Source organism: Enhydra lutris, unplaced genomic scaffold, assembly GCF_002288905.1.
Source record: "Enhydra lutris kenyoni isolate GAN:26980312 unplaced genomic scaffold, ASM228890v2 scaffoldscaffold26, whole genome shotgun sequence".
In the NCBI taxonomy this organism is placed as follows: Eukaryota; Metazoa; Chordata; class Mammalia; order Carnivora; family Mustelidae; genus Enhydra; species Enhydra lutris.
Genome location: NW_019154110.1, coordinates 11,935,988 through 11,963,400, shown reverse-complemented (window position 1 = coordinate 11,963,400; position 27,413 = coordinate 11,935,988). Strand labels below are relative to the sequence as shown.

At 34.9% G+C, this 27,413-nt stretch overlaps 1 protein-coding gene across 1 annotated transcript in view; it reads right to left on the bottom strand.

The window, feature by feature from the left end:
• Positions 1 to 27,413, bottom strand: part of LOC111151262 (BCAS3, microtubule associated cell migration factor) — a 578,517-nt gene that overhangs the window by 318,597 nt on the left and 232,507 nt on the right. The window contains exon 15 of the mRNA XM_022509136.1: positions 2,894 to 3,044. Coding sequence (XP_022364844.1) covers positions 2,894 to 3,044 — 151 coding nt within the window. The remainder of the gene's footprint in view (positions 1 to 2,893; positions 3,045 to 27,413) is intronic.

Below are 27,413 nucleotides of genomic sequence, written 5' to 3'. Positions count from 1 at the left end.
ACTATAAGTTACAAATACTATTATTGAAGTATTTATAGGTCACTATGATCTGTGTTAATAGGAAGCGAGAGAATAGAATAGAATAGAATAGAATAGGAAGAATAGGAAGGACTGAGGAAAAAAGAATTATAGGTGAAGGAGGTAAAAGAGTAGGTGGGGTAATTTGTGGTGCACTAAAGGCTCTGGCACGAATAGAGAACTCATTAAAGACAACAACTACAATTAAAAAACCTTAACAGTGAGTTTTAAAATCTCTTCTTTTGATACCTATACTATGGTTTTAGAAGAGGATATCCTTGTCTTTAGAATTTATATAATGAAATTTGTAGGAATAAGGGTTACTAAGTCTACAAATTACTTTGAAACAATTTAAGAAAAATATGGGGAGGGGTTGTGTGTCTGTACACAAGTGGGCAGAATGAACAAATGTGAATGATAAGGCAAAAAGGAGAGAGTGTTAACATTTGGGAAATCTGAGTATACAGGAATTCCTTTTACTTGTCTTGTAACTTTTTCTGTAAACCTCAATCTATGTGAAGATTTTAAAAATTACAAACCAAGTATTCATTATGGGACAAATATTATTCTCTTTAAACACTTCAGTATAGGACATACTAAAAAGAATTTAAAAACTCAGCAAAAACAGAAAGATCTGAAAATGAGATAAATGGCCAAGAGAACAATGCAGTATTTTGAACTAATATTAATTTCAAAGTATGTAACTCAAATTCATATAATTGATTTCATTAATAAGAAACTACTAAATTGTCTATAAGGGGGCATAATACACATACTCTAGAAATAAAGGAATTGTGAGTTTTTAAAAAGACAAGGAAACACAGAATTTATCTAAGTTCATAAAGTATGCAGCAGAAGGAGACACCAGATTACTAGTTTCTGCCCATCTAAGGCCAGAGAGAGCAACAAGAGACAGTGTGAAAGACTAAATGAGAGACTATGTTTTCATAGTAGAAAATTTCAAATATATACAAAAGTAGACTTAGTTTCCACTCCTCCCCACAAATATATTGAATTAAATTCTAACATCATAGAATTTCATATATAGAACTTCAATCACTATCTTAGATGGACAGATATCTACATATATATGGAAAAGCTTATCTGAATAAGCGCTTATATATATATATATATATATATACAGAAAAGCTTATTTGAATAATCATATATATATGGAAAAGTTAATTTGAAAAGAAAGCTAATTCTTTGCATTATAAAAACAGCATAGCTCTTACATTTTAAAAACAACAAACACCAGAAACAAAGCTAGAATTAAATTCAAGAAGAACAATTTTGAGTATTCTTTGACTTAGATTCAGGAAACACACATAAAATCTCACAAGTACTTTGCAGAAATTGTACAATGCTCAGTTGAATCAAGAAGGTACAATTACATACTGATTTCTATGAGTAAAAAAAAAAAATATTATGATTCAAGATTTATCCAATTTTTACTTGATTCTGCATCCCAAAGATCTTCATCATACAAGGAAAAAATGAGCTAATTGTAAATATAAGTTCATAAGGTCTTTCTTACTCATGGCTACACTTACTTATTTTAAAATAAAGAAACGAAGAGGAAAGGGAAGTCAAAATTCCACTTTAATTACTTAACACAAAGAGTTAAAAAGCTGAAACCAATTTAAAAAGAAAGGAATATAGGCCAAATGATCCATATCATAACATGTCCGATTTGGGGCCTTAGGTTTGCTCTATTTTTCCTTCCACCCAACCCTTAACATGCAACAAACTCAATTTTATTTCTGCATTCAGCAGTAAGATCATATTTGTATACAAATACCACTCCACTACATAAAGGGTGTGCCATGGTGAAATCTGGAGCTCCAAAGCCTTATCCCTGAGAATGAGTATTTCTCCTCACAAAAGTGACTTCTACAAACACTTTACCACCCAGCACAAAATATTAAGACCTTTTCATATAACAGCCAAGTAATTTACTCTATTCCTTTTGTGGGAAAGACCCTGAAGACTGTTTGAAGCCAGGATTGGGTTTTCTCTGGACTACATGAATACAAAATTTAAAACAGTTGTTTCATTTCAAATTAGGTTAAACCTCAGGATTGCTTATTGATGATATAGGTAATTTGCCTATAGACATATATATTTTCTTGTACAAAATGGAATTTCAGAGTCATCACACAATTGATCATCTAATGATATCTTAGATATCACACTTTACTTTCAGGAACCCAAAGAAGTGATAATTTTATATTCATAGCCAATAGTAATTAAAAATTTTAAACACCTAAAATAAGCACAGACACAACAAGCGAGTCATTAAATATCTTTGAGGATGTTAATGACCAATCATGAGTAAAGCCCAAATTTTAGGACTCTGGCTTTTGAAAACTACCCATAACATCATATCAAACTGACACTAATGACAGATTATTATATGTAAATTATACCATAATACAGGTGATTTCTTACGTATTAGAAACACAGTTGTCATCTGAGGTTCTTTCCTTAGTGTTGGGACCAGTTAAAATTTGGGAGTCATTATAAATCCAGATCATAATGGATTTTGTCCACAAAAGCAAGAAACTGACACTACTTCCAGACAAAACCAAGAGGCAGGAAGTAAGTGTAAGCCTGAGGAGATGGGTCTGGTTTTTATTAGCCAATACTGGTTTTCACACTTTGTCACTGCTTTGTTTTTGCTACAGATGTATATGTACATGGTTGTATTCAGGTATGTTTGTGCATGCTCTGTACTTAATCTGCTGCCATTAGTTTCATGTGGGCTGGAAATAAAGAGCGTAATTAAACCACCCACAGGAAATGTACATTTTATTTTTATGTATCCAATCCTCTGAAACAGCTATTTTAAAAAGTATCAAGCCTAAGGTCTTACCCTGTTCGTTTGGTGATGGTCCCCAATGTCATTGGCTGCTTGATTTGTGCAAGAGGCATCAGTACCATCAAGCTGGGGAGAGGAGAGAGCCGGGGGTTGCCAGGATTGTTGTTGGCAAAATTATTGTAGGAGTCTTGGCTGTTTAGTTTCCCTATAAAAAGAAAAAAAGAAAAGCATCACCAAGGGACATCTCCTTCTCTGATGGGTTTGCACTCACCCCACTAATCATTTAAGAAAGTTATCAAAGGCAGAACTGATTCCAAAAGAATCATGGTTATTATGGATAGGAAAAAATAAATAAATAAATAAATAAAGGATACTGGTAACACCAAGTGTGGCTTATTATAAACAGAGACTTTAGTCTTTGTGGGGAGAGGAAAGGAAGATACAGAATTGAACAGATATTAAATGGTTATACAAATAATCAGTATAAAATTTAATTATAATTTTTTGGTGTTATGAAGAAATATAGGATCGTAAAAGAAAACACAACAGGAAGATGTAAAAGTAATCTAAAGAAGGTATGGAGCATTTCTCTGAACAGGTTTGAGAGTAAATGGGTATAATACTCCAGTCACAGCAGCCTGTGAAGCTTGGGAGGGTGAAAGAAACGTGAGTCATAGATGAGTATCCAAAGACAGTATGGATGAGACTAACAAAAGTCATAGGCAAAAACATCACCTTCTTCTCAATATCTACCACACCATACCATAAAATTTAAAAACATCAAATCAAAACCTCCCTTTTTTTTATGCTGGGCATTAATATAAAAAATAGAAAGAGTCATTATGGCTCACTAATAACCAGGAAAAACAAACTCATCTGTGAAATAAAATCTGATCCACAAAGTGAATAATTGCTCTCAGCTCACCAGGAAGCTAAACTTCTCCTATGTACTTATCTTTTCTCCCTCTCCATGGTTTTGTATTTTCCAGACTGTCCTATAAATGAAATCACAGAGTATGGAGTTTATTGGGTCCAGTTTCTTTCACTTGCCAATAAGCATCTGAGATTCATCTACTTTATATTTTCCTGAAAGTATCAAGAGATCTTTCCTTTTTATTCTTGCATATGATCCTATTATATGGAACTAGTTCATTTGTTTATCTTGTCACTGGTAAAAGGACATCTGTTTCCAGCTTTTGGCTATTACAAATAAAAGTACTGTAAACATTTATGTACAGGTTTTGTATGAATACAAATTTCCTTTTTGGATAAATCATCTGGAAATGGAATTGCTGGTCATATAGTAAATGAATGTTTGCATAGGTATAATAATTGAGACTGCATTCTCACCAGTGAAGTATGGTAATTCCAGATCTTCCATATCCTCACCAATATTTGGTATTGTTACTCTTTTTATTTTAGCTATTCTGGCTTTTATTTGGATTTCTCTAATGCACAATAATGTTTAGCACTTTTTTTGATCATGCATTTATTTGTCATCCATATTTCTTTTTTGGTAAAGTGCTCAAATCTTTTGCCCTTTTTAAGAACTGTGTTAATATTTTTTGTTGAGCTATAATTCATATATTGCGAAAGTCACTCTTCTAAAGTATATAATTCTGTGTTTAGTATATAGAGTAGCACAACCATGACCACTATCAAATTTCAGAACATTTTTATCACCCAAAAAGAAAGCCCATACCCATTAGCAATTCCTCCTCCTTTGGTCCACCCCTCAGCCTTTGACAACCATAATCTCCTTTCTGTTTCTATGGATTTGCCTATTCTGGATACTTCAGAAATGGAATCATACAATGTGGCCTTTTGTGACTGCTTCTTTAATTTAGTATCTTTTCAGGGTTCATCCATATTGTGCCATATATCAGTTCATTCTTTTTTTATAACCAAATAGCATTTCATTGCATGGATATACCACATTTTATTTATCCATTTATCAGTTGATGAACGAGTTGTTTCCACTTTTAGGCTATTATGACTAATGTGTCATAATGTGCACAGGTTTTTTATGGAGACATGTGTTTTCGGTTTTCTTGGGTATGTATACCTAAGAATGGAATTGTTAGGTCTATATTTAACATTGTGAGGAACTGCCAATCTGTCGCTGCACCAATGTATGAGGTCTCCAGCTTCTCCACATCTTCAACAGTACTTGCTATTATCTCTTTTATTTTAGCCATCCTAGTAGATATGAAGTGGCATCTCATTGCAGTTTTGATTTGCACTTCCTTAACTACTAAGGATGTTAAGCATCTTTATCATGTGCATTTTGGTAATTTGTAGATCTTCCTTGGAGAAATGTCAATCCAAAACATTTGCCCATTTAAAAATCAGATCGTCTTTACATTGTTCAATCATAAGCATTAATCATATTCTCTGGATACAAGTTCCTTGTCAAATATATGATTTACAAATATTTTTCTCCCATTCCACGTGTTATCTTCTCACTTTCTTCATGGTCTGCTTTGAAGCATGAAAGTTTTTAATTTTCATGAGTCTACTGTATCTATTGATTCTTTAGTTGCTTTTGCTTTTGTTCTCAGATCTAAGAACTCATTGCCAAATGCAGGGACACAAAGATTTATGCCTATGTTTTGTTCCAAGAGTTTTTTATTCTTATCTCTGACATTTAGGTTTCTGATCCATTTTGAATTAATTGTTATAAATGGCGTGAGGCAGGGGCGCCTGGGTGGCTCAGTCGTTACATGTCTGCCTTCGGCTCAGGTCATGATACCAGGATTCCGGGAATGAAGCCCACATCGGGTTCCTTGCTCAGCAGGAAGCCTGCTTCTCCCTTTCCTACTTACCCTGCTTGTGTTCCCTCTCTCGCTGTGTGTCTCCCTGTCAAATAAATAAATAAAATCTTTAAAAATAATAATAATAAATGGTGTGAGGTAGGGGTTCACTGTCATTTTTCTTGAATGTTGGATATCCACTTGTTCCAGCACCATCTGTTGAAAAACTATCCCTTCCCACCTCAATGGACTGTCCTGTCACCCTTTTTGAAAATCAAATGGCTACAAATATAAGGAATTATTTATAGATTTTACTCTCACATTTTAAAAGTTCTTTATATATTCTGGACATAATCCTTTTGGAAGATAAACAATTTTCAAATATTTTCTATCACCCTGTAACTTGTCTTCTCATTCTTTTACAGATCTTCAACAAGCAAAAGATTTTTTTCCCCATAAAGTCCACTTCATGAATTTGTTTCATATATGCGGTGTTGAACTGATAAACTATCTGCCTAGCCTGCTTCCTCTTCTCTCTCTGCCTGCCTCTCTGCCTACTTGTGGTCTCTGTCAAATAAATAAATAAAATCTTAAAAAAAAAAATTTGCAAAAAATTCAATCTAAACATTTTTAAGTTTCATGTTTTAATTTATATATATATTTATATACCTATTTATATTTATGTGATTTATATTATATGATACAGTTAATTTCCTGTAAGTTATGAGATATGATTTTTTTATGTATCAATGAAATGAAATGAAACAAATGAAAGCTAATAAAACAAGAATCTCCAAAGCTTAAGTGAATGAAGTTTATCACAATTTTACAAGTAGAGGCTTAGGATTTTTTTTCTATTTATTTTTTTAATCAGCGCCCTCAAAATATAACTGATAATGTCTATTATTCTAATATTATGATACCTGAAAGCCTGAGGCAAGGCAGGATCCATAATCTCTGTAATTCTTTCTACTTAACTGATATGTTGGCCAAAAGACAAATTTTGAACTAAATTTTGTTGAGCAGAAGTGTTAAACCAATTTTTCTTAACACAAATAGAAACCACATACAGTCACTGAAAAAAAGAGAGAGAGAGAGAGAGAGAGAGACCAGCATATCAAAACAGAATATACTATATTCTGGAATAGAAGCATCCACTTGGGCATTTGGTATTTCTGTATTATTTGGTGTCACCACCTTGTGGCCTACAGCTACAAAATCCATGTAAGTTACAAATCTCACAGAGAGTAGGGTATGAAATATAAAGGCAAAAATTGTTATTACATTGTCAAAGTCCTCTTCAGATAAAAGACACACGGAATTAGAAATTTTAGGTGATTTTTCTTGTTCTTCTGAATTTCCATGTTTTGAATCTTGGGAATTCGATTTCTAAATAACTTATAACTTCTAAAATAGACATTACACAAAGATCTGCCCAAATACAGACAGACTACTACAGATAGTACTTCAATTTTAAAAAACTCTGAGAACCCCTGTTCAGTCACCTTTTCCAAGGAAGAATAATGATTGTGAAGCATCTTTGTAACAGTAAATAATGGTTTTTCAGAGGGACTAAAGATTGGAAAACAATAGGGAAAAATCATATTGAATTCCTTTTCTGTTTAGAGATAGCCAGTGGTTTGATGCCCTTCTTCAAGGGGTCATTATATCCAACAAAACTTGCTGCTTCCACCTATAACTTGTCATTCTCTGCAAAAATGCCAGCTAGGATTTTGATTGGGATTGCAATGAGTCTGCAGATCAGCTAAGGAACTACGCCATCTTAACAGTATTGTCTTCCAAGCCAAGAACTTGAGATGCCTTTTCATTGATGTAGGTATTCTTTCATTTCTTTGCACATTAGTTTGTAGATTTCTGGGTACAAGTTTCATACATCTTTGGTTAAATTTATTCCTTTTTTTTACGTGACTTGTAAAAAAAATTTTTTTTTGTTTTATAGCAATTTTATTCATAATTTCCAAAACCTTGAGGTAAGTTGCATGTCTTTCAATAAGTGAAGAAGAAATTTCCTTAATTGTACTTTTCAGATTGTTCATTGCCAATGTAGAGAAATACAATTAATTTTTGTACATTGATCTTGCATATCCTATAACTTTGCTGAACTTGCTTATTTCAGTTTTGTGGATTCCATATGATTTTCTATGTACATGATCGTGTCATCCCCAAAGAAGAAAGTTTTGCTTCTTCCTTTCCAATCCAGATGACTTCCATTTCTTTTACTGCCTAAAAGCCCTGGTTACAACTGCCAGTACAATATTGAATAGAAGTGGCAAGAGTGATTCACTTTGAGTTAATTTTTGTATATGGACTGAGGTATGAGTTGAGGTTCATTGCTTTGAAATTGGACATCCGCTTGTTTCATCACCATTAAAAAGATGGTCCTTGCTCTACTGAATTGCCTTTTCATCTTTGTCAAAAATCAACTGATCATATCTGCATGGATCTAATTCTAGATTTTGTTCCATTGATCCATGTGTCTATTCTTTCACCAATACCACATTTTCTTTATAACTGTAAATCTAGAGTGATTCTTAATAATTCATGCACTTACACAGAAACTTTATAGAAAAATTTCCACACTCTCCATGTTATAATAATGACTCCCATGTTTATAATTCAACAACTCTTCCATACAGAAAACATCTGATTGACCCAATGTTATTTTCAAATCATTATTCTTGACTTCTTATAAAAGTCACCTGCCCTGGTTCTGTGGTTAACAATAAATATGGTATTTTATAAATAACAGCAACAGTAAACACAGACTTTATTTTTTAGGAATTTGAATTAAGGAGACAAATTTATATACACATTAAAAGAAAAACAATACCTGCCAAAAGATCCTGATGCATATCTTATTTCTAAATGACATCCTAAAAGACATTAACCTTTTTTCTCTTTTTTAACTTTTTATTTATATTCCTGTTAGTTAACATATAGTGTAATATTAGTTTCAGGTGTACAATATAATGATTCAGTATTTTCACACATAACCTGGTGCTCATCACAAGTGCCCTCCTTAATACCCACCATCTATTTAACCATCCCTTCACACCCTCTCTCTGGTAACCATCAGTTTATCCTCTACAGTTAAAAGTCTGTTTCTTAATTTGCCTCTTTCTCTCTTTTCCTTTTGCTCATTTGTTTTGTTTCTTAAATTCCACATATGAATGAAATCATATGATATTTGCCTTTCTCTGACTGACTTATTTTGTTTAGCAAAATATTCTCTTGCACCATGCATGTGGCTGTAAAGACAAGAGTGCATTCTTTTTTATGGGTAATTAATATTCCATTGTATATATATCACATCTTTTATTATTATTTTATTATGTTCAGTTAGCCAGCATATAGTACCATCATTAGTTTCTGATGTAGTATTCAATGATTCATCTTCTTTATGCATTTATCAACTGATGGACACTTAGGCTGTCTCCATAATTTGGCTATTACAGATAATGCTGCTATAAACATTAAGAATGCATGTATCCCTTTGAATTAGTATTTTTGTATTCTTTGGGTAAATACCTAGTGGTACTACTACTGGATTGTAGGGTGGTTCTATTTTTAGCTTTTGAGACCACCAAGAGTGCAAGAGGATTCCCCTTTTTTCCACATCCTCAACAATACATGTTGTCTCCTGTGGTATTGATTTTAGCCATTTTAACAAGCGTGATATGATATCTCATTGTAGTTCTGACATGTATTTCCCTGATGATAAGTGATACTGACCATCTTTTCATGTGTCTGTTGTCCTACTTATTGTTTGGAAAAATATCTATTCATGTCTTCTGACCCTTTTTAAATTGGATTATTTGGTTTTTGGGTGCTGAATTTCATAAGTCCTTTATAAATTTTGGATACTAACCCTTTATCATATTATGTCATTTGCAAAAATATCTTCTCCCATTTCAGATGTTGCCTTTTAGTTTTGCTGTTTCCTCAGCTGTGCAGAAGCTTTTTATTTTGATGTAGTTCTAATAGTTCATTTCTGCTTTTGTTTCCCTCACCTCAGGAGACATATCTAGAAAGAAGCTGCTACAGCTGATGTCAAAGAAGTTACTCCCTGTGTCTCTGAAAGACATTCACATTTAAAACATCATGGATTCAGTCCAGAGGGAAAACTACCGCACTGTAGCTAATGGTAGTTTCAGAGGTAGTAGAAAGTTAAGAAACTCTTTTAAAAAAATTATTACAAGATGAAGGTATCTTCAGAGTTAGCATAATGGCTTAACCAAATGTGACTTGTTTGGGGGAACACAAATCTATAGGATAATCAAGTTAAACACTTGGTATCTCCTCAGTGAAGTAAAATAAGAAATGCCCACAAGTACTTATGTCTCTCTCTCCCCAGTTTCCAAATCAGAATTCACATTAAAGTTAACTGAAGTAACCCACATCTACTGGAGGGATAATAAAAGGGAACATTCATAATATACATAAGATGCTTTAAGCCATTTAATAAATTACCCAATAATATCTACCCTCACACAGCACAGGACCTTATAGGTAATATGAAAAGTGGAATCCCATAGAGGAATAACAGAAAAACATTTTTATAGTTAAATCATTCAAAGTGATTTATTATGACACTCTTTAAACCACTGTAGATGTAAATAGATGCAAGATTCACTATTAGACAACAATAGTAATACTAATTTGATTCTGAAATCAGATTGCAGCACTAAAATGTCACAAGCTAGTGAAATTCAAGGACTGTTTATAAAACATACGTTTCACAACTAGTAGCCAAATACTTGTTGAATAACGCAGCCCAAGATTACCTTCTGGGAAGACTGCATTCCTTGTTAGCACGAAGCTTACAGTCTAATGTGCATGAAACAGGAATAATTTAAATGCTAACTGCCTAGTACTAAAAGATAAGTACAAATGGGATCAACTATTTGGAGAAGAGATCATGAAGCAGATGGGACATAACCTAGGCTTTGAAAGATGCACAAAATATGGATATGAGCAGAAGAGAAGAAATATTCTGAGCATGAAGAGCAGAGAGTGGAAGGGGATGCCACATTTGTGAAACAATAGTAAGGAATCTCTAACTAGAGGAGACGATTATAATGGAAAGCAGTAAGAAGATAAAATGATTTCAGTTTTAAAAGAACTTTTTAATTGAGCCAGAGGAGCAGGAACTTAGGTAAATTCTTTAGCAAGGGAACAGTACAGATTCTGAGATCACTGAACTTTATGGATAGGATGAATGGTCTAGAAAAATGAAGCCATTCACTGAGAAGCTCCAAATCATGTAATTTAGTTAGCCATCATTCAAAACCCTTCACTGGCCCACCAGGATGAAGGGCAACTTCCAAAGAACATACAAGGTGCTTCAGACCTTTCCCTCTCAGACCCCTACTGTACTATCAAGCAACACCCAAGTTTGCAGGCATTTACTCTTGGTGTCTGTGTTTATGAAGGAGCCTCTGACACCCAGCCCATCTGCAAGAGTAGAGTTAGTTGGGTACATTTATGTACACAGAGGGGTATCATCTGTCTCATATTTTATAGGACATGGCAAGCAAATTATAAAAATAGCTTTAATGAAAGAATAAATGGCTTAACAAAACTCTCAAGGGTGACAAGGTTCAGGAAGGTGAATTCAGAGAGAGCTACTAACTCTGGTAATCTTCAGTAGGTTCATTTCAGCCAAGAGGTGGGAAAGTCAGATGAAAAGGGATAAGTAAAGGAAACGCTGATAGGAGATGATCAAGGGAATGGATACAGAACACAGATTTAAGAACTTTGGGGGCTGAAATGAAGACATTCTTTTGATGTCTGTATACATCAAAATGAGATACTGTACCAAACAAAAGTTTCATCAACATTCATTTTTTCAATTGACATTTTTTGAGCCTTATCAGTATGAGACCCTGTTCTAGTCCTGGATGAGTAAGTCCAAGGGCCTCCTAAAGAGTTCATAACATAATGAGACAGAAAGTACATAAGCAAAAAAATTATGATGGGAAAAAACATGCTAACAAAGATAGTTGCAAAATGTCTCAGGAACAAAAAGAAAAGAGACCTTTTCATAATTGTTTTAAAGGGACAACTTAGAAGATAGGTATACAAAGTTTAAGCACAGAGGAAGAAACCTGCATCTTTACACTGTTAGTTTTCAAGTAGAAAATAAGGATAAGATGAAAGATGTATGAACAATTACATCAGCAGTTAGTAAAATAAGGAAACCGGATTGGACAAGAAAAGTCATTAGCTGACACATAATGATCTGCATGTAAAAAATACACAATAAAGGACGCCAAATTTAAAAATGAAAGTTCATATGCAATAAATTACACTCAAAAATTATAATGACCCTAGGGGCACCTGAGTGGCCCAATCAGTTAAGCATCTGCCTTCGGCGCAGGTGATAATCTCAAGGTCCTGGGATGGAGTCCCGCCTGCTCAGCAGGGAGCCTGCTCCCCACTTCCCTGCTCCCCTTGCTTATATGTGAGCTCCCTCTCTCTAATAAATAAATAAAATCCTTAATAAAAAAATTATAGTGATCCTCTCCTCCCCTTTTCAAGTGTTCAAAGTCTTTGGTTAAAAATAATTTTTCACTGGGGCGCCTGGGTGGCTCAGCGGGTTAAAGCCTCTGCCTTTGGCTCAGGTCATGATCCCAGGGTCCTGGGATTGAGCCCCACATCAGGCTCTCTGCTCAGCAGGGAGCCTGCTTCCCTTCCTCTCTCTGCCTGCCTCTCTGCCTGCCTGTGATCTCTGTCTGTCAAATAAATAAATAAAATCTTTAAAAATAATAATAATAATTTTTCACAACAAGATGGGATTGGGAGGGAGACAAGCCATAAGAGACTCTTAATGTCACAAAACAAACTGAGGGTTGCTGGGGCAAATGGGGGGGGGGTAGGGACAGGGTGCCTGGGTTATGGACACTGGGGTGGGTATGTGCTATGGTGAGTGCTATGAAATATGTAAGCCTCATGTGTAAGACCTGTAGCCTTGGGGCAAATAAGACATTATGTTAATAAAAATTAAAAAAAATTTTTCCACTATCCCTTGTGTTATTGATTTTCTTTGAAAAAGCAGCTAGAACTAACAAGCCTCGAGATTTATCCTACAGGAAAACTGGAGACTCTTCCAGACTAGGGGCAATGTCTTACTGATTGTTGACAGCTCAAAAGTTTACCAAATGAATGGAAGAAATGTATTTTTTTCCCATGTCCAGAAAGCACAGGAAAATAGAGTCCTATGCTCTATAGAAAAAAACAATTTTGGAGGGGACACAAAATACTTCAGAAGATAGCCAGATGCTGGAATCCATGGCTTTAGCTATTCTGCTTAGTCTCATGTTGACTAAGCAGAAGCCTAGATTTGATAACTTTTTGAACAGATCTTCAGACACTTTCTTACGGTTTTATCAAGCCTAAATTTCCAAGCCAGGATTTTTCATTAGATCCAAAGCCTCTTAATATGATGCAGTTCAGCAGGAAGAGACTTGTAGTATCCCAAGTCTTGGATGAGGATTAAGTCTGTCCCTCTATTTTATCCTTCAGTTTCCCTTTGGACACAGAGAGATAGTAGCACTTTTTCTTTGCTCTAGGTCTCATGCATATATAGGATAGTAACAGCAAAATTAAAAATGTCCAAGATCAATGAAGAGTCACTACATAAATGCTAAAGGTCATCTACACTAACCATTCTTTACTACACTTTTCTCTTAATTGTATAAGTACAATGAAATAGCAGAGGTTGTTTAATTGGAGTTTTAGTAGTGAGCTTCATAAAACCTTAAAATACATATAATATGTCCACACACCATTACACTTTTGAATTCCAGCTGGGACAAGACCTGTAAGTGACAAATGCCATGAGAATGGATATTCTCACAGTATTTCTGGCACATCCAAACAGAGGAAGTCCCAAAAATCTCATGAGAAAATAAGCCTTTCTAAGACTCTCATCCTAGTTTTTTGGGCTTACTCTATACAGATAAACTTCTATAAGCCTTAGGCTTTTGGGTCTTTATCCAAATCCACAAGAGCTTTGATCCTTTAGAGGTTTACCAGTCCCCAAGATAGACAGAGTTCTCTTGGGAGAAAAAAATCCCAAGTTCCAACAAAATGGTTTCTCAATAAATTAAAGCAGGAATTCTACGTGGGAATAGAAAATCATTTAAAAATCAGAATTGATAAAACATCCCTTGATGTTTAAAGCTATGATATTTTGTTATTTTCAGCTGTTCATTTGTTTAATTATTATTGTTTTTATTGTTAGAATACAAAGCACTAAACCAGAACAGTTCACACTGGGGTTTAACCACTTTAAACTTTCTGTGTTTACCTGAACACGTTTGCATTTTTGAAAAAGGAGTCATGAAAGCAACCTCATGTGCTCTTTTTTTTCTTCTTACCTTTTGCTAGAAGAATAGTTGCAGGTACCTTATACTGAGGAACTCTCCATCCCCATACTAACACATGGATAAGTACCACTGTCTCTGCATCAAATTGACTTTGTATAACCTGTTTACTAGAAGTTTTGCTAACTTCAAAATGCCATCTTATCATTTAGGCATTGTCTCCAAGCATGTTTTCCCAGACATTCTACACTATAAAAACACAGAGGAAAAATGGATTAAGTTGAGGATAAAAGTAAAGAGACAAAATAACAATGGGCTTTGTTGCTGCACTAAAGGAACAGCTTGTCAGGTCAGCTTTGCAGAGAGGAATATTCCCAAACCAGTCATCATTAATGGACTCACTTCCACAGGAAAAAAAAAAAAAAAGACAGAGTCTGAAAACTCCGGACAAAAGAAATCCCTGCAGACAAAGTAAAAACAAATTAAAAGACCCATTATAAAACACAGATGCTACAAGGAAAATAAACTTTGCAAGATTTACTGGGCTTTGACAAACGTGAACATTTGTGGAAAAGACATCAGCAACAACTCCCAGGTAATGTGGCTGCAAAGCTAGACTCCTTTCTGTTTTATCTTTACCCTCTCCGCAGAAGCTGCCAGGTTGGTATTCTTAGCTTCTGAATGCAGTGATGTGAGAACATGTGAATGTGGCAAAGGGCCAGCTTCAAGAAGTTTCTGAAGGCAGCAAGATCCTGAAAGTATTGGCCATTTAGATTACGCTAAATATTAAAGTTAATATCAGTGTATCTGTGAGTGTATACATTTCTTCTTAAAAACAATCAAGGAAGACATAAGTGTAATATATGACTCCTCCCCCACTTTAAAAATTTTCCCTGTCCTACCACACTGTGAATCAAGGCAAATAAAAGCAGTTAAAATCACATTAGGCAATCAAGGGATCAGAGCTATAGAGAAAGTACCTTAAAACAGTATCATGTCAGTGACAAAGAGAAAACTTTTTTTTTTTTTTTTTGAGAAAACTTTTTAGTATAGATTTCTAGAAGCACAAACTACAGTCTGCTGCCAGTGGCGGTCAAAGGAGTCTTCTAGGAACAGAAGGTGTAAGAGACTAAGCGCTATAAAGGAATGAAGCGAACCAAGTAGCATGTTTGGAGGATAAAAGAGCATTGTCTTGTGTTATCATTAGGGATGCAGGGATAAATACAAAATGGAAAAGATACAGCTGTGAAAAAGCAAAAGGACATGAGGCTGTGTAGACAGTACCCTACAGGAGAGCACTGTGATTAGGAGGCCTGCATTTTCTTCTTACTTGTTAATCCTTTCATGGACACAGACCTTAGTCACTCCAGGTACTCCATTTTTCTGAAAGTTTACCATAAGAAACTTTCCTATAGGTTAGACTCCTACACTAGTATCAAATTCTCTTCTCATCACCTTTCCACACTCATCTACAAGATCCACGCTTGTTCTGGGACAGAAGCCTGCTTGTCAGTGTCCCTGACAGGGGACTAATATTTTCAACTATTATATATTTTTTTAAGATTTTATTTATTTGACAGAGAAAGACACAGTGAGAGAGGGAACACAAGCAGGGGAGTGGCAGAGGGAGAAGCAGGCTTCCCGCTGAGCAGGGAGCCCAATGTGGGGCTCGATCCCAGGACCCTGGGATCATGACCTGAGCCAAAGGCAGACGTTTAACAACTGAGCCACCCAGGTGCCCCACAACTATTACATTTTGTAATTGGATTCATGAAGCCCACTGAAAGCCAATGGCCATGTAACAACCTGGAACCCCAAGAAAGCAATTCTATAGGAAGACCTCCATTCCTAAATATCCCATTATTACTGTTCTTATTCCAACAAATTTCCTGTTCTCAGACCTCAAATAGATGTTCTATCCCCTACATATCTTTCCAAGATAAAAACCAGGTAATGAGTTCGTAGGGGGCACGTGTGTGTGTGTGTGTGTGTGTGTGTGTGTGCATGCGCATACGTACACTTTTTTGCTTTCCACAGACAACCAAAACTTTTGGTCTGCTTTTAATATCCTGCTGTGGAACTGACAGGGATAAAAATCCAAAATATACCTGTGAGTTAACTAAGTTAACTCTGTAGTTGAAAAGCTCCCGACTTCTTGACTCTGTCAAAAAGAGCACAATGGTAGCTTGTTTTGAAACAATTACTAGAAATCTGGGCTCTGAAAAGTTAAAAACACTGATGAGCTCTCGCTTGCCATCTAATTTAACATTAAAGCTTTCTCAGCCAAACACTCGATAATTATTTAATCAGAAGCAAATAAAATCCTTTCAGAGTATATATAAAGTATTCTGTGCAAATGAGAATTTCCTGAATGTGGGTTGTTTTGGTTGGGAGGGGAGTGTCTATTTTTCTATTTTGTCCCCCCCCCCCGCCCCTTTCCTAGATGAGAATGACAAGCTTCCCAGCTGCAGTTCCAGGACTTTCACCCTCCTTTTTGACCTTTTCTCAGGCGTATTCCAGTATAATCTGTAATCTACTCAAGTAGGAAAAGGAAACAGCAGCGCCCTGGTGAGAACACTGCCTTCTGACCCACATACCAAACTGGGCGGAAGCAATGCTTGCTCCCAGAAGCAACAAGAGTAGAACACACAATTAAAAGAAAATGAATAATATACACATAGTTTTTAAAAGACTGTTAACAACAACCAGTTTATGGTGACAAAGTTCAAGACAGAAAAGAGTTCAAGGACAATTCTCACTGGGCGTTAACTTGTGTCTCCCTGTAACTTTTCTGGGGGGAGCGACAGATGATGAAATAAAAACACTGCAAGGCTTTATGCATTTCAAGCAAAAACACTTGTCGCTCTTCAACTAAACAGTTCCTGGTGACACAGATATAGGTATTTTAGGGAAGGGTGGGAAGGTAAGAAGGTAAGAGAAATTTCTCACAAACTGACTCAGAAACAAGAATGCAATCTTTTTTGGGGGGGGGTGGGGATTGAGGTTTTTAATGACATCGTCATCACTTCTTCCCACCACATACAAGGTAGCATGTAAGGAGATTTGTACTAGTGCTTATGACATGTCAGGAGAATTAAAACTTCATGTTCTGGAGAACTGAAATGCTACTAATTACTCAATAACTAATTATAAACTTATTTCTTGTATATTTACACAAATATATGTTTATAAATAATTAAAAATCTGCAAGGTGGTTTTCCTTTTGTAATCTCAATACATTTTCACCTGATTATTATCCTAATGTACTCATGACTACTGTATATAAATCGGATTGTTTTTCTTACCTTAAATCTAAAAGAAACTCAATTAAATGTAAAAAGTTGAAACACAAAAATTAAAAATCATAAGGAACTAATCGTTGCTAAACTACATATACAGCAAGGACAATCTAGGCTACTCTGAAAAGATATCACAGCATGCTTAGATCAAGGAGTCCTGGAATGTAAAAATAAGCCTGGAGAAGGAGATGAGATCAGGCATTAAAAACTTCGTTTACAAGATGCAAGAATACAAGCAGGGGATAATTAAGAAATATGTCTGAAAAGTTTTAGAGATAAAATAAGGTATATGGGACAGGCAATGAAATATATTGTAGGAAATACTTTTGCCTACACTTCCTCCTTGCAATTTAGTCTCAATCACACAGCAAACCCAGATTTATAAAATGAGTGAAAAAATTCTCCCCTGCAAGTGGGAAATTTATTAGTTTATTGTTCTTAGAGCACCCCAAGATTTGAGATGAAAATTTATAAAAGCTGGTACTCTTAATATTTAAAAAGTTTAAGCAAGTTTTAATTCATTTTAAACATTAAGATTGTTTGCTACACTTATACAACAATGAAAAACCAAACAAAACAGTAAATAGACTGTATTTAACACTGGAGATGACAAAGCAAACTCTTTTATAAATAAGAAGAATAGAAGAAAAGGATCCTGGGTCTTTCACTTTACGATTCAAATTAGTCGTAAATCTGATATAGTTAAGCACCTCAAAATTTCTCACTCTTCTGAATTGAGCTCAAACAGCGTTTTGAGATTAAGTGCTCAGAAGTGAAGACTTTTAACCCTGGTGAAAAATCTCCACAATCTAGCATCACTTAGACCAAATCTGGGGTTCCATGAACTCCCCAAAGTGTAAATAAATCCTCACTGAAATTCTTTTGAAAATACACTACACCCATATCCCCCATGCTTATCTCACAATGAATTCTGTATCATGTCAGCAGAGCAAACAGAAGGATGAACTTCACTAGCCAAAGGGGGAAAAAAATACATAAACTTATCTGCATCATTTAACAAATATAACTTTATTACTGAAACTGTTGAACATACAGGATGTGGAAGAATTGGGGTTGGCTCTTAAATAAAAACAAACACTGTTAACAAGACTCAATATTAAATAAGTTGCAAGATTTAAGGTGCATTTGTTTCAGACTTGGAGGATTCAAAATGACTTAATTCAACATTTGCAAAACTTGTCTTTTTCAAATAAACACTATACTTCAGGAAAAATTAAATACAAAGTCAAAGTATTTTCTGTTGATACCATAGTAGTAATATGTAAGCAACTTTCCTAATAATCAGAAAGATATAAACTGGAATATCAATAGCAAAGATGCCCTTCTCCCTACAATGTTCTTCCCTCTTCCCCACCCCCACCACACAGAAGCTTTCCTTCTTTTTACCCATGACTGTTAAGGATATTTTCTGGCTCTATTTCAGCATCATGACTCAGGTCATGAGAAGTGTCAAAGATGCATTTCCTTCAGATGGGAAAGAGCAACAGATTTTAACAACCATACAAAGTTGGGAGTATAATACAAAAGGGCCAAGTCAGCACTTTTGACAGCAGGGAAGATAAAACCTTTTATATTCACATATATTTTATTTCCAGCTTAAAAACATTTAAATATCTTTCTATCAAAATATGCTTACATGTCCTGCTCAAGAAGAAAACAGGAAACCCATACCCAATTTAGCTGCCTAAATTATCAATTTCTGAAAGAACTGCTCACTCTCCCGAAAAAACCAAAGTACACTATATAAGCATTAATAAACTGTTCAAGTCCTTGTCTTCAAAACTTATTTTTCCAAAAGCAAAACCAGGAATTTACCTGTGTACATAAAAAATCCCTTGATAGAAAGTCGTTGAGAGTGAGAACCACAAAGAGGAGGGATACTATGACCATATCTGGGCACCATACCCTTCCCTGGAATTCTCCTGCTTTAGCAGAAACACTTTTTCTTAATCAGCTGGATCATTGCCAAAAACCATATTCATTTATCAGTACTGTCATTTTATATTTTCTCTCATCCATGATTTTATCAAATGTGGAAACACTTCAATCCATCCCAAAATTAGACAAGTGAAATACTATTGAACATACTAAGCATTCCCTACTAAGGATGAAAATGGAATAGCCTGTCTCTTCTGAAGCTACCAACAACAATGCCCACATTAATTCCTGTCTATCCATTCTGAAATAGTTTCACTCCTGTGCCTCATTCTAGCTTCAATATTCTCACCTGCAAAAACATATCACCCAATGTTAATAACTCTTTCAATGAACCTTAAATCCCTTTCCTTTTCTCATCCTCCTCCAAATTCTAAGTATCATTTTATGCTAAGAACAGTTATACTAAGAACCGTAAAAGTTTCTATTTCTCAGTATGTGTAACCCTGGCACAGCCCTGAACTCACTCTCCCTACCCTTTTGTAGCTTATAAACTATGAGCTGGCAGTCAGATTTTTTACTTCCTGCTCAGATTTTAACTTCAAGAGCACTCAGGCTGCTACTTCCAACTCCGATAATTTCTAAATCTGTTTATTTGATTTGGTCAGTCATTCAGACACTAGTCATTATGTATCCTAAGAAGTAATTTCTACTGTCTTCTCCCTCTCCATTTTTTTCCTAAAACTAAATTTTGAAAAAATCATTTCAGTGGACTCTGACCCAGAATTTCTTATTGTCTTCCTCACTAGAAAAGTAAGGCAATGGTAACATCAAATTCTCTTGTTGTTATTCTCCTCACTAGACTGAAGTAATAGAACTTTTCAACTCTCTGAAAACTGATTTCCAACCCGATTGTCAGAAAGTCTCTACCACCCCACGCCCACCCTAAACAGAAGATTCCTTTCTGGGAAAACAGACCAGTCTAAGAGAAAAGATCTACAAATAGTATTGACTAGGGGTTCCCTAATACAATTGCCAGTCTCACCTGAGGGATCGGTGGGAACTAGAAGCTGGTTGACCTACTCATGCTCAAACAACTTCCAATCAGCTCTTTGGTATGGATGTGATTAGCTGAATAAAAATGAAATAAATTAATAAATAACATTTCAATAATAAAATAAAAATGAGAATGATCACCAAGGATTCCTAGATATCCAGGTCAATATTTTGGTTTAATCAGTCAGAGACTGGGCCGAGGCATCACTACTTTTTAAATCTACCTGGGGTAAATTATAATGTACAATCAGGGTTGAGGACCACTGACCTAATAAGATAATGATCACAACAAAAAAACTGAAAAAGGAACTCATAATGAAATAGGGATAATGCAAGAAGCAAAAAAAGTCTCCAAAATTGTATCTATATATCAAAGAAATAAAGAATATTCCATCTATAAAAAAGACAAGGCTGTGATAAGAAAAAAAATCATTCAGAAAAAGGATATTTTAGAATATGTTGCAGAAATAAAAATACAACAAGATTAGAAGACAAAGTTGGGGTATTCTCATAAAAGTAAAACAAAAAGACAAACAGAAAAATAGAAAAGGAAGTAAAACGTTCAATGTAGGAGATCCATCATCCACTAACATGATTTCCAGAAAGAGGAAAAAAAGAAAACAGCAAGGAAGAAACTATGAAGAATGGAAAGAAGAAGCCTCTGGGGAATGACACCTAAGAGTGGGGAGGAAGGGGTAGGCAAGAGAGTGCCATTTTTATTTGTAAAATTGTGGTCTTATTTGACTTTTATAATAAATTTATTACTTTGATAAAGAAATTACACTAAATAGGTACAGAAAAACAATAACACTCCAACCAGTGTTAACAGAAAAGACCAGCAGAGATTAACTATAAGCTCTAATATTGCCTCAATGATAGAGTTTAATCATTCTGGTCCCATAAAGTATGGAGATAACAAGTCCTTGAACAGTAATATATAGAGAATCGAAGAAAGGAATTTTTAGAACATACAGACACCACTTATTCAAATTATTAAAAAGTTTGCTTCCTCTCAACTATCTGAATTCATTCACAGAAGCTAGGTATCTGGAAGGGGCACTAAAAATGGATTTTAATTAATAGTAATATATTTCACAAGTCTGATTCTCTACAAAGACTTTGAGAAATAAATCACAGAAAACATAATAAAAAGGAAGCCGGGTTATTATAAAATGTTATAAGACCTCAACATCCATAGTACACCAGGTTCATGCCAGGGTTGCCATGATTACAATCGTAGGAAAGTTTAGAAAAGATCGCCCTCTAGAGGCATGTCTCAAACCATTTAAAAGCAAAACTACAAAAATCTGGAGTTTGATTTGCCAACATAAAAAAGAGAGAGAATGTATTTCACCAGCAGTAAAAAAAACCAAAAGAACAAATTCCAGGTTAGTTTTGATTGCTAATTACTGTATGTGGCATTTAAGAGAAAATTTTCACAGGGAAACAATATGGCATATTCCAAATGAAGTAGACCAAAGGATAAAATATTCCAACAGAGTTCAATCAGTTTTTATGGCACTACATTTTTAACATTTATTTTAAAGGCAACATAAGAGTTTTTTAAAGATACTCCACAGGTCACTTTATTTTCCTCAAAAACTATGCTATCTGAACCTCCCTCTCAATTTTGCTATGTACCTAAACTGCTCTATAAAATAGTCTATTAAAAAACTTTGCTATCTTTATTTGAAAGATGGTTTCTTCACTTAGTGTTTCTGAAATGAAAGCATTTTATTTTCAGTAAGGTACTAATTATAACGTCTCTCGTTTCCATCCATTTTCCTTAAAAAACTCATCTGTTCTCTCTGAGAAACAATAGGAAGTGACATGAAACTATTTAAAATACATACAATTTTGGTGTACAGTAAAGGTAAAGACTAGCATAATATTGTAATTCTGCAACATCATAAAAAAGGATGATAAAAAAACATAAGAAAACAAATTCACTAGAAACACTATTAGATCTAACAAGTACAATTCAGAAACAAAAGTTCAATGTGAACTAAAACAATAAAGTACACATAACCAGTAAAAACCCAGGTAGTAAACTAAGATAGCCGAAAAGAAGATTTTATCCAGTTAACGTGTTTATACTATATATGTATATATATATACTCTGTGTGAGATGAGGCATAAAATTTAAAGCAGAACTACAGTGCACATGATTGATTTTTCTTGGCAAAAATTAAAACATACAAATGGAAACTTCAATCCACAAGTAAACAGTGATGTGGAAAGAAAAGTCATGAAACATCACATTATTATTGATTGTCTTAAGTAGGTGAAACTATATAAGGCTGAAATGTGGTTGTTTTGTATTTACAACTATAATGTGGTCTGTATCAAGAAAACTACTGATCAACAAAAGCAAGTAATTACAAAACTATCAAATAAAGGCTATACACAATTTCTGAGTGGTAAAAAGAATGCATCCTACAGATTCTAAAAAGAAAAGTGATGCTACCAGTTACTTAAAAGTACTTCACTAAAACCTGGAGGCTTCAAGTCCAAGAACTCAGAGGCCCCTCTAGAGGTCTCAATCTCATCAGCCAACTCCATTTGGAAGAAGCAGAATCTGGAATTCAGAGGCCAAAAGCTGTGACTCAAAGAGGACTCCTCCCCTGAGGAACAATGAATTGATGGGAAAGGAGACACTTCCAGGAACTCTGGAGAACAGCAGAAGTGAATCAAAAACCCTTCTGTTAACTCGATGGAAACAGCAGGAAAAAAAAAAAAAATGTGGGGGTAGAAAAAAAAAGTGAGCCCTATCACATAATGAATGCCATATTCCTGAACCTACATTGGAAAACTAATTTGTAAAGTAAAGAAATGCAAAGACTAAAAGAATAGGTGAATAAATCAATCAAATTATATTTCCTGATATAGCATATTAAAATGAGCAAAAAAAGATGCAAGAGAAGGAATGCTACTGCTCATATTTTCAGGTTTGAGTTGTTATCTTCCTTCATTTCAGAAACAGTATCAGAAGTTAACTTATCAATTCTGAGTCCAATAATGCTATAAAAAGTCTCTACATAATAAAGTCACCATTATGTTTCATTCACTCATTACTCAGTAAATTATTCATTTATTCTGTTTTCTGGGTAAGAGGCACTACACAAAAATACGAAAAATGAGTCAGTCCTGTAAATCCCATCAATAAAAACAGTATCAAAGACAATAATCATAGCAGCTAATCTTTTACTAAGGATTTGCTATGTACCAAACACTACTTAAAGTTGCTGTGATCCAGACAGTAACTCTGTAAAAGTAGGTAATATTATTACCCTCATTTTATAGTTAGAAAATTAAGACACAGGTATATTAAGTAACTTGTCTAAGATTACAGAGATAGGAAATCATGGGGATAGAGTCTATCACAGGTAGTCTGACTTCAGGTCCTCCAACTGCCTGCTCAAGCCAGTTACAACTTAGTAATGGAGATCATCAAAAAAAGAAGAAAAAGGGTAGGAAGTCGTACGCAACAAGTACAGAGAAGGAGTAAATACATAAAGTTACACACTTAACATGAAGAGGCAAAAAGTGCTTCATAAACTGAGCTGAGCTTAAAAGATGCATTCATCATTTACCTGAAGAAATAGGCAGAAAGCAGTTCAGGGGTAGGAACAAGGTGTTAGAATTGGAAAGCAAAGGCAAGTCATTAAATTTGCATGGGGCATAAATAATAGTGGAAGAAATGGTTTCTTCATTCATCAAAAATTTTCTGACTGGTAGAAGAAATGCTGTTCTCCTAGAGGACAATTTTCTGACCCCCCCCCCCTTTTTTTTAAAGCTCCCAGTACCTACCATCATCCTCACTTCCTGATTCCATTAAGAAACAAAAGCAGTCTTCTCTTTCCCCTCCAACTTTTCCCCATTTTCTTGCTCCCTTTTATTTCAGTGTTTCTTGAAAGACTTATCAAGTATTGGTTTCCTAATTTCTCTTTTCCTGTCCTACCAAAATCCACTGCTATCGACCCCCTAACTCTACCAAACTGCTCTTATCACAGTCACATGTCCTCTACGTTACTAAATTTGATGGTATTCTTTTTCTCACTCTTTATCTTAATTGACCTATCAGCAGAATTTAACATACGGTTCCCTCCCTTTTCTCAGAAAAAAAAAATGTTTCTCCTTTGGCCTCCAGGATTTCTCATGTACGGTTTTCCTTCTATGTCACTAGCTACTTACTGGTGGAGGGCGTAGGGCTCAGTCCTGAGACATCTTCATCTTTTTTTCATACTCACTCAACTCACTAAATGATCTCATCCAGCTTTTGGGTTTATTTATGCCTTCTAAACATTTATCCTCAGCCTAGTCCTTTCCACAAAACTCCAGGCTTGTAGGACCAAGTATCCACTTAATATCACTAGGACATCAAAGACACATCTTAAACTAAACATGTCCAGAAATTCTGCTCCTATCCCTATCCCCAAACCTGCTTTAACACTGTGTTCCTCATTTCACCTGAAGGCAACTTCATCCTTCCAGCTGCTCAGGCCAGAAGACTTACTAGTTATCCTGACTCCTCTTCCTTCATACCTGACATAACATATACCACAAATCCTGTTGACCCTACCATCAAAATGTATCAAGAATAAAATTACTACTTGCAATCTCCATTATAAACGATTCAGTCTAAGCCTTGTCTTCTCTCACCTGGATTTTTGCAATACTCTCCTAACCAGTCTCACTAGGCTTCTACCCTTGTCAAGCTAAGACTGAATTCTCAATACAGATCTCCATTCCGATTCTGCTAGAATACAGTGTTAGCACATCACTCTTATTCTCAAAGCTCTCCATGGCTTCTCCATCTCACTCTGAGTAAAAGTCAGAGACTGACATTATCTGACCACATTTCCTCTGTGACCTCAACTTCTCGTATACACCTTGCACAATGTCCTCTTTCCCGTTCCTTGAACACTCCAGGCACATTCCCAGTGCAGGGATTTTACACTGGCTATTCCTTCTACCTCATACTTGTTTCCAATATCTGCATGACTTCTTCCCATACTTCCACCAGGTCATTGTTCAAATGTCATCATCTCAGTAAAGCCCGTAGGAAGCTTTCTAATTTTGAACTGCGATCCTCTCCAGGCATTCTCTATTCCCCCTTCCATTCTTTAATTTTCTCTATAGCACGTAAAACTACCTCCCAACTCATCATCCACCCATCCATCCTGTTCATTGTTCATATCAGTCCACCAGAAAGTCAGCTTCATGGAAACAGGGATGTTTTCCTCTTTTGTTCACTGCTATACTCCTAGGGCTCAGGAAGAGCACCTGGACATAGCAAACATTAATTAGCAGTTGTTGAATAAATGAATGTTATTTCACAGATGTTAAAATAAAAAGCAGTGTTAGCATGAATAAAAAGCTCTTCAGTCTGGCAAGTAATGATTTAAATCTAAATTGTTTTTATTAGAACATCTAAAAATTTTGAAAACTTTGGCTCAAAGCCTTAGAATCTACATTTTACCAATAGGCAAAGTGTCAAGATACAAAATGCAAACCAGGAAAAGACCCTATCTTCATGGAGGTCAACCTAACAGGAGACACAGGCATGTCAATGAACAAGTAACATATTATAATATGTTCAAAGTATGTTCAGAGTGCCAATATCAAAGCTGATACAGATGACACAACATCAGGAGATCTTTAAGAGAGGCTTAAAAGGTGAAGTAATATTTTTAGCTAGATCAAAATGAAATGGGGTTTCAGTAGGCAATCAAGGGGGGAGTAATAATTACTTCAAGTAAAGAAAAGTATATAAATAGGAAAGAGGCCAAGAAATGAATACATGTGGCATATTCAGGGAAGGGTACAAAAAACAAGGTATGGTGGGACAAGAAGTTAGAAATAAGGTTGGGTCTTCTCTAATGTTCTAGAAGAACGATGAGACACAGAAAGAAAGATTTTAAGCAGAAAAGTGTAAGATCATATTTATGGTTAACAAGGGAAATGCTTGTGATAGTCATAAAGGGATGAAGTCTATTGAAACAGATGAAGTAAGAAATGATGATCAGATAGTCTTAATCATTTTTGTGTCAAGGACTACTTGGACAGTCTGGGAAGGCCTGTGGACTCTTTTTCAGAATAATACTTATAAATGCATGGAATAAAATAAACAGAATTACAAAAAAACAATTACATATATATAGAAGCACTGTTATCAATATATGCTAAAAATTAAGTTCTGCTATAGTATTATATGTAATAAATATTCAAATCAGTAATATTATTATATAACATAACTGCAAAGCAATGTTAAACATAATATTTCAAAATATGTGCAGTAATTGAAAACATTTCAAGATACATTTTTTTTAAATAATGTGATATGAAAGTGTGTTTTTATTGGTGACAATGTCACAAGTACAACTAATACTACTATCATGTGTTCTCTATATTCAAAATAAAAAGAAATGCTTAATTTTTGTTAGAGGATAGTAAACACAACAAAAGAATTTCCCTCTATGCACGTTTATGGATCTTAAGTTAAGAATCCTCTTAACTTAAAGAGACTAAAGTCTAGGCAACAAGATAGGAAATGAAGGAGATATTTAGAGAGAATATATTTCAAATAAATAAACATCCTCTGTTAAGTAAAAAAAATTTAAAAAGGCAAACAGATAAAATAACTCTAACCTAAACTGGATTGACTCCAGAAAGTAAAAAGGAAATATCCCTATATCAACTGTTATTTAACAGTTTCCTTTACTTTGCTAAAAAGAGCACAGACAAACAACGGTAATACCGCCAAAGCATGATTCATTTTCAAGATGAATCCCTCCCTGTTCAAGGTTTACATTGTTTTTTGACCAGCATCAGACTGTTTATCCACACAACTGTAAATACGTCATTTTTAGAACTAACCAACAACAATGCCCATTTTGTTTTGACAGTAAGACACAAAAAGAACATGGAGAAAAATGACCATCACTTGAATGTCTACGCTTTAAAAATAAGAAATACTATACAGAATAATGGGGTGACATTCCAACATAATAAAATTTTAACACATCACCAGGAGGAAAATGCCTCCTGAAATTCCTTCTTTCAAAGGGAATGTTAAGTGCAGCACTACTGCAAAACAGTATAATCTCTTCTCTGAGATGCCTTCTGTTAGCTTCATGCAAAAAAAGGAAGAGAGCTGTGAAAGCAATCAAGCTGAGGGAAAAATCATATATTTTCACTCAGGAATTGAGTATTGTTCTTC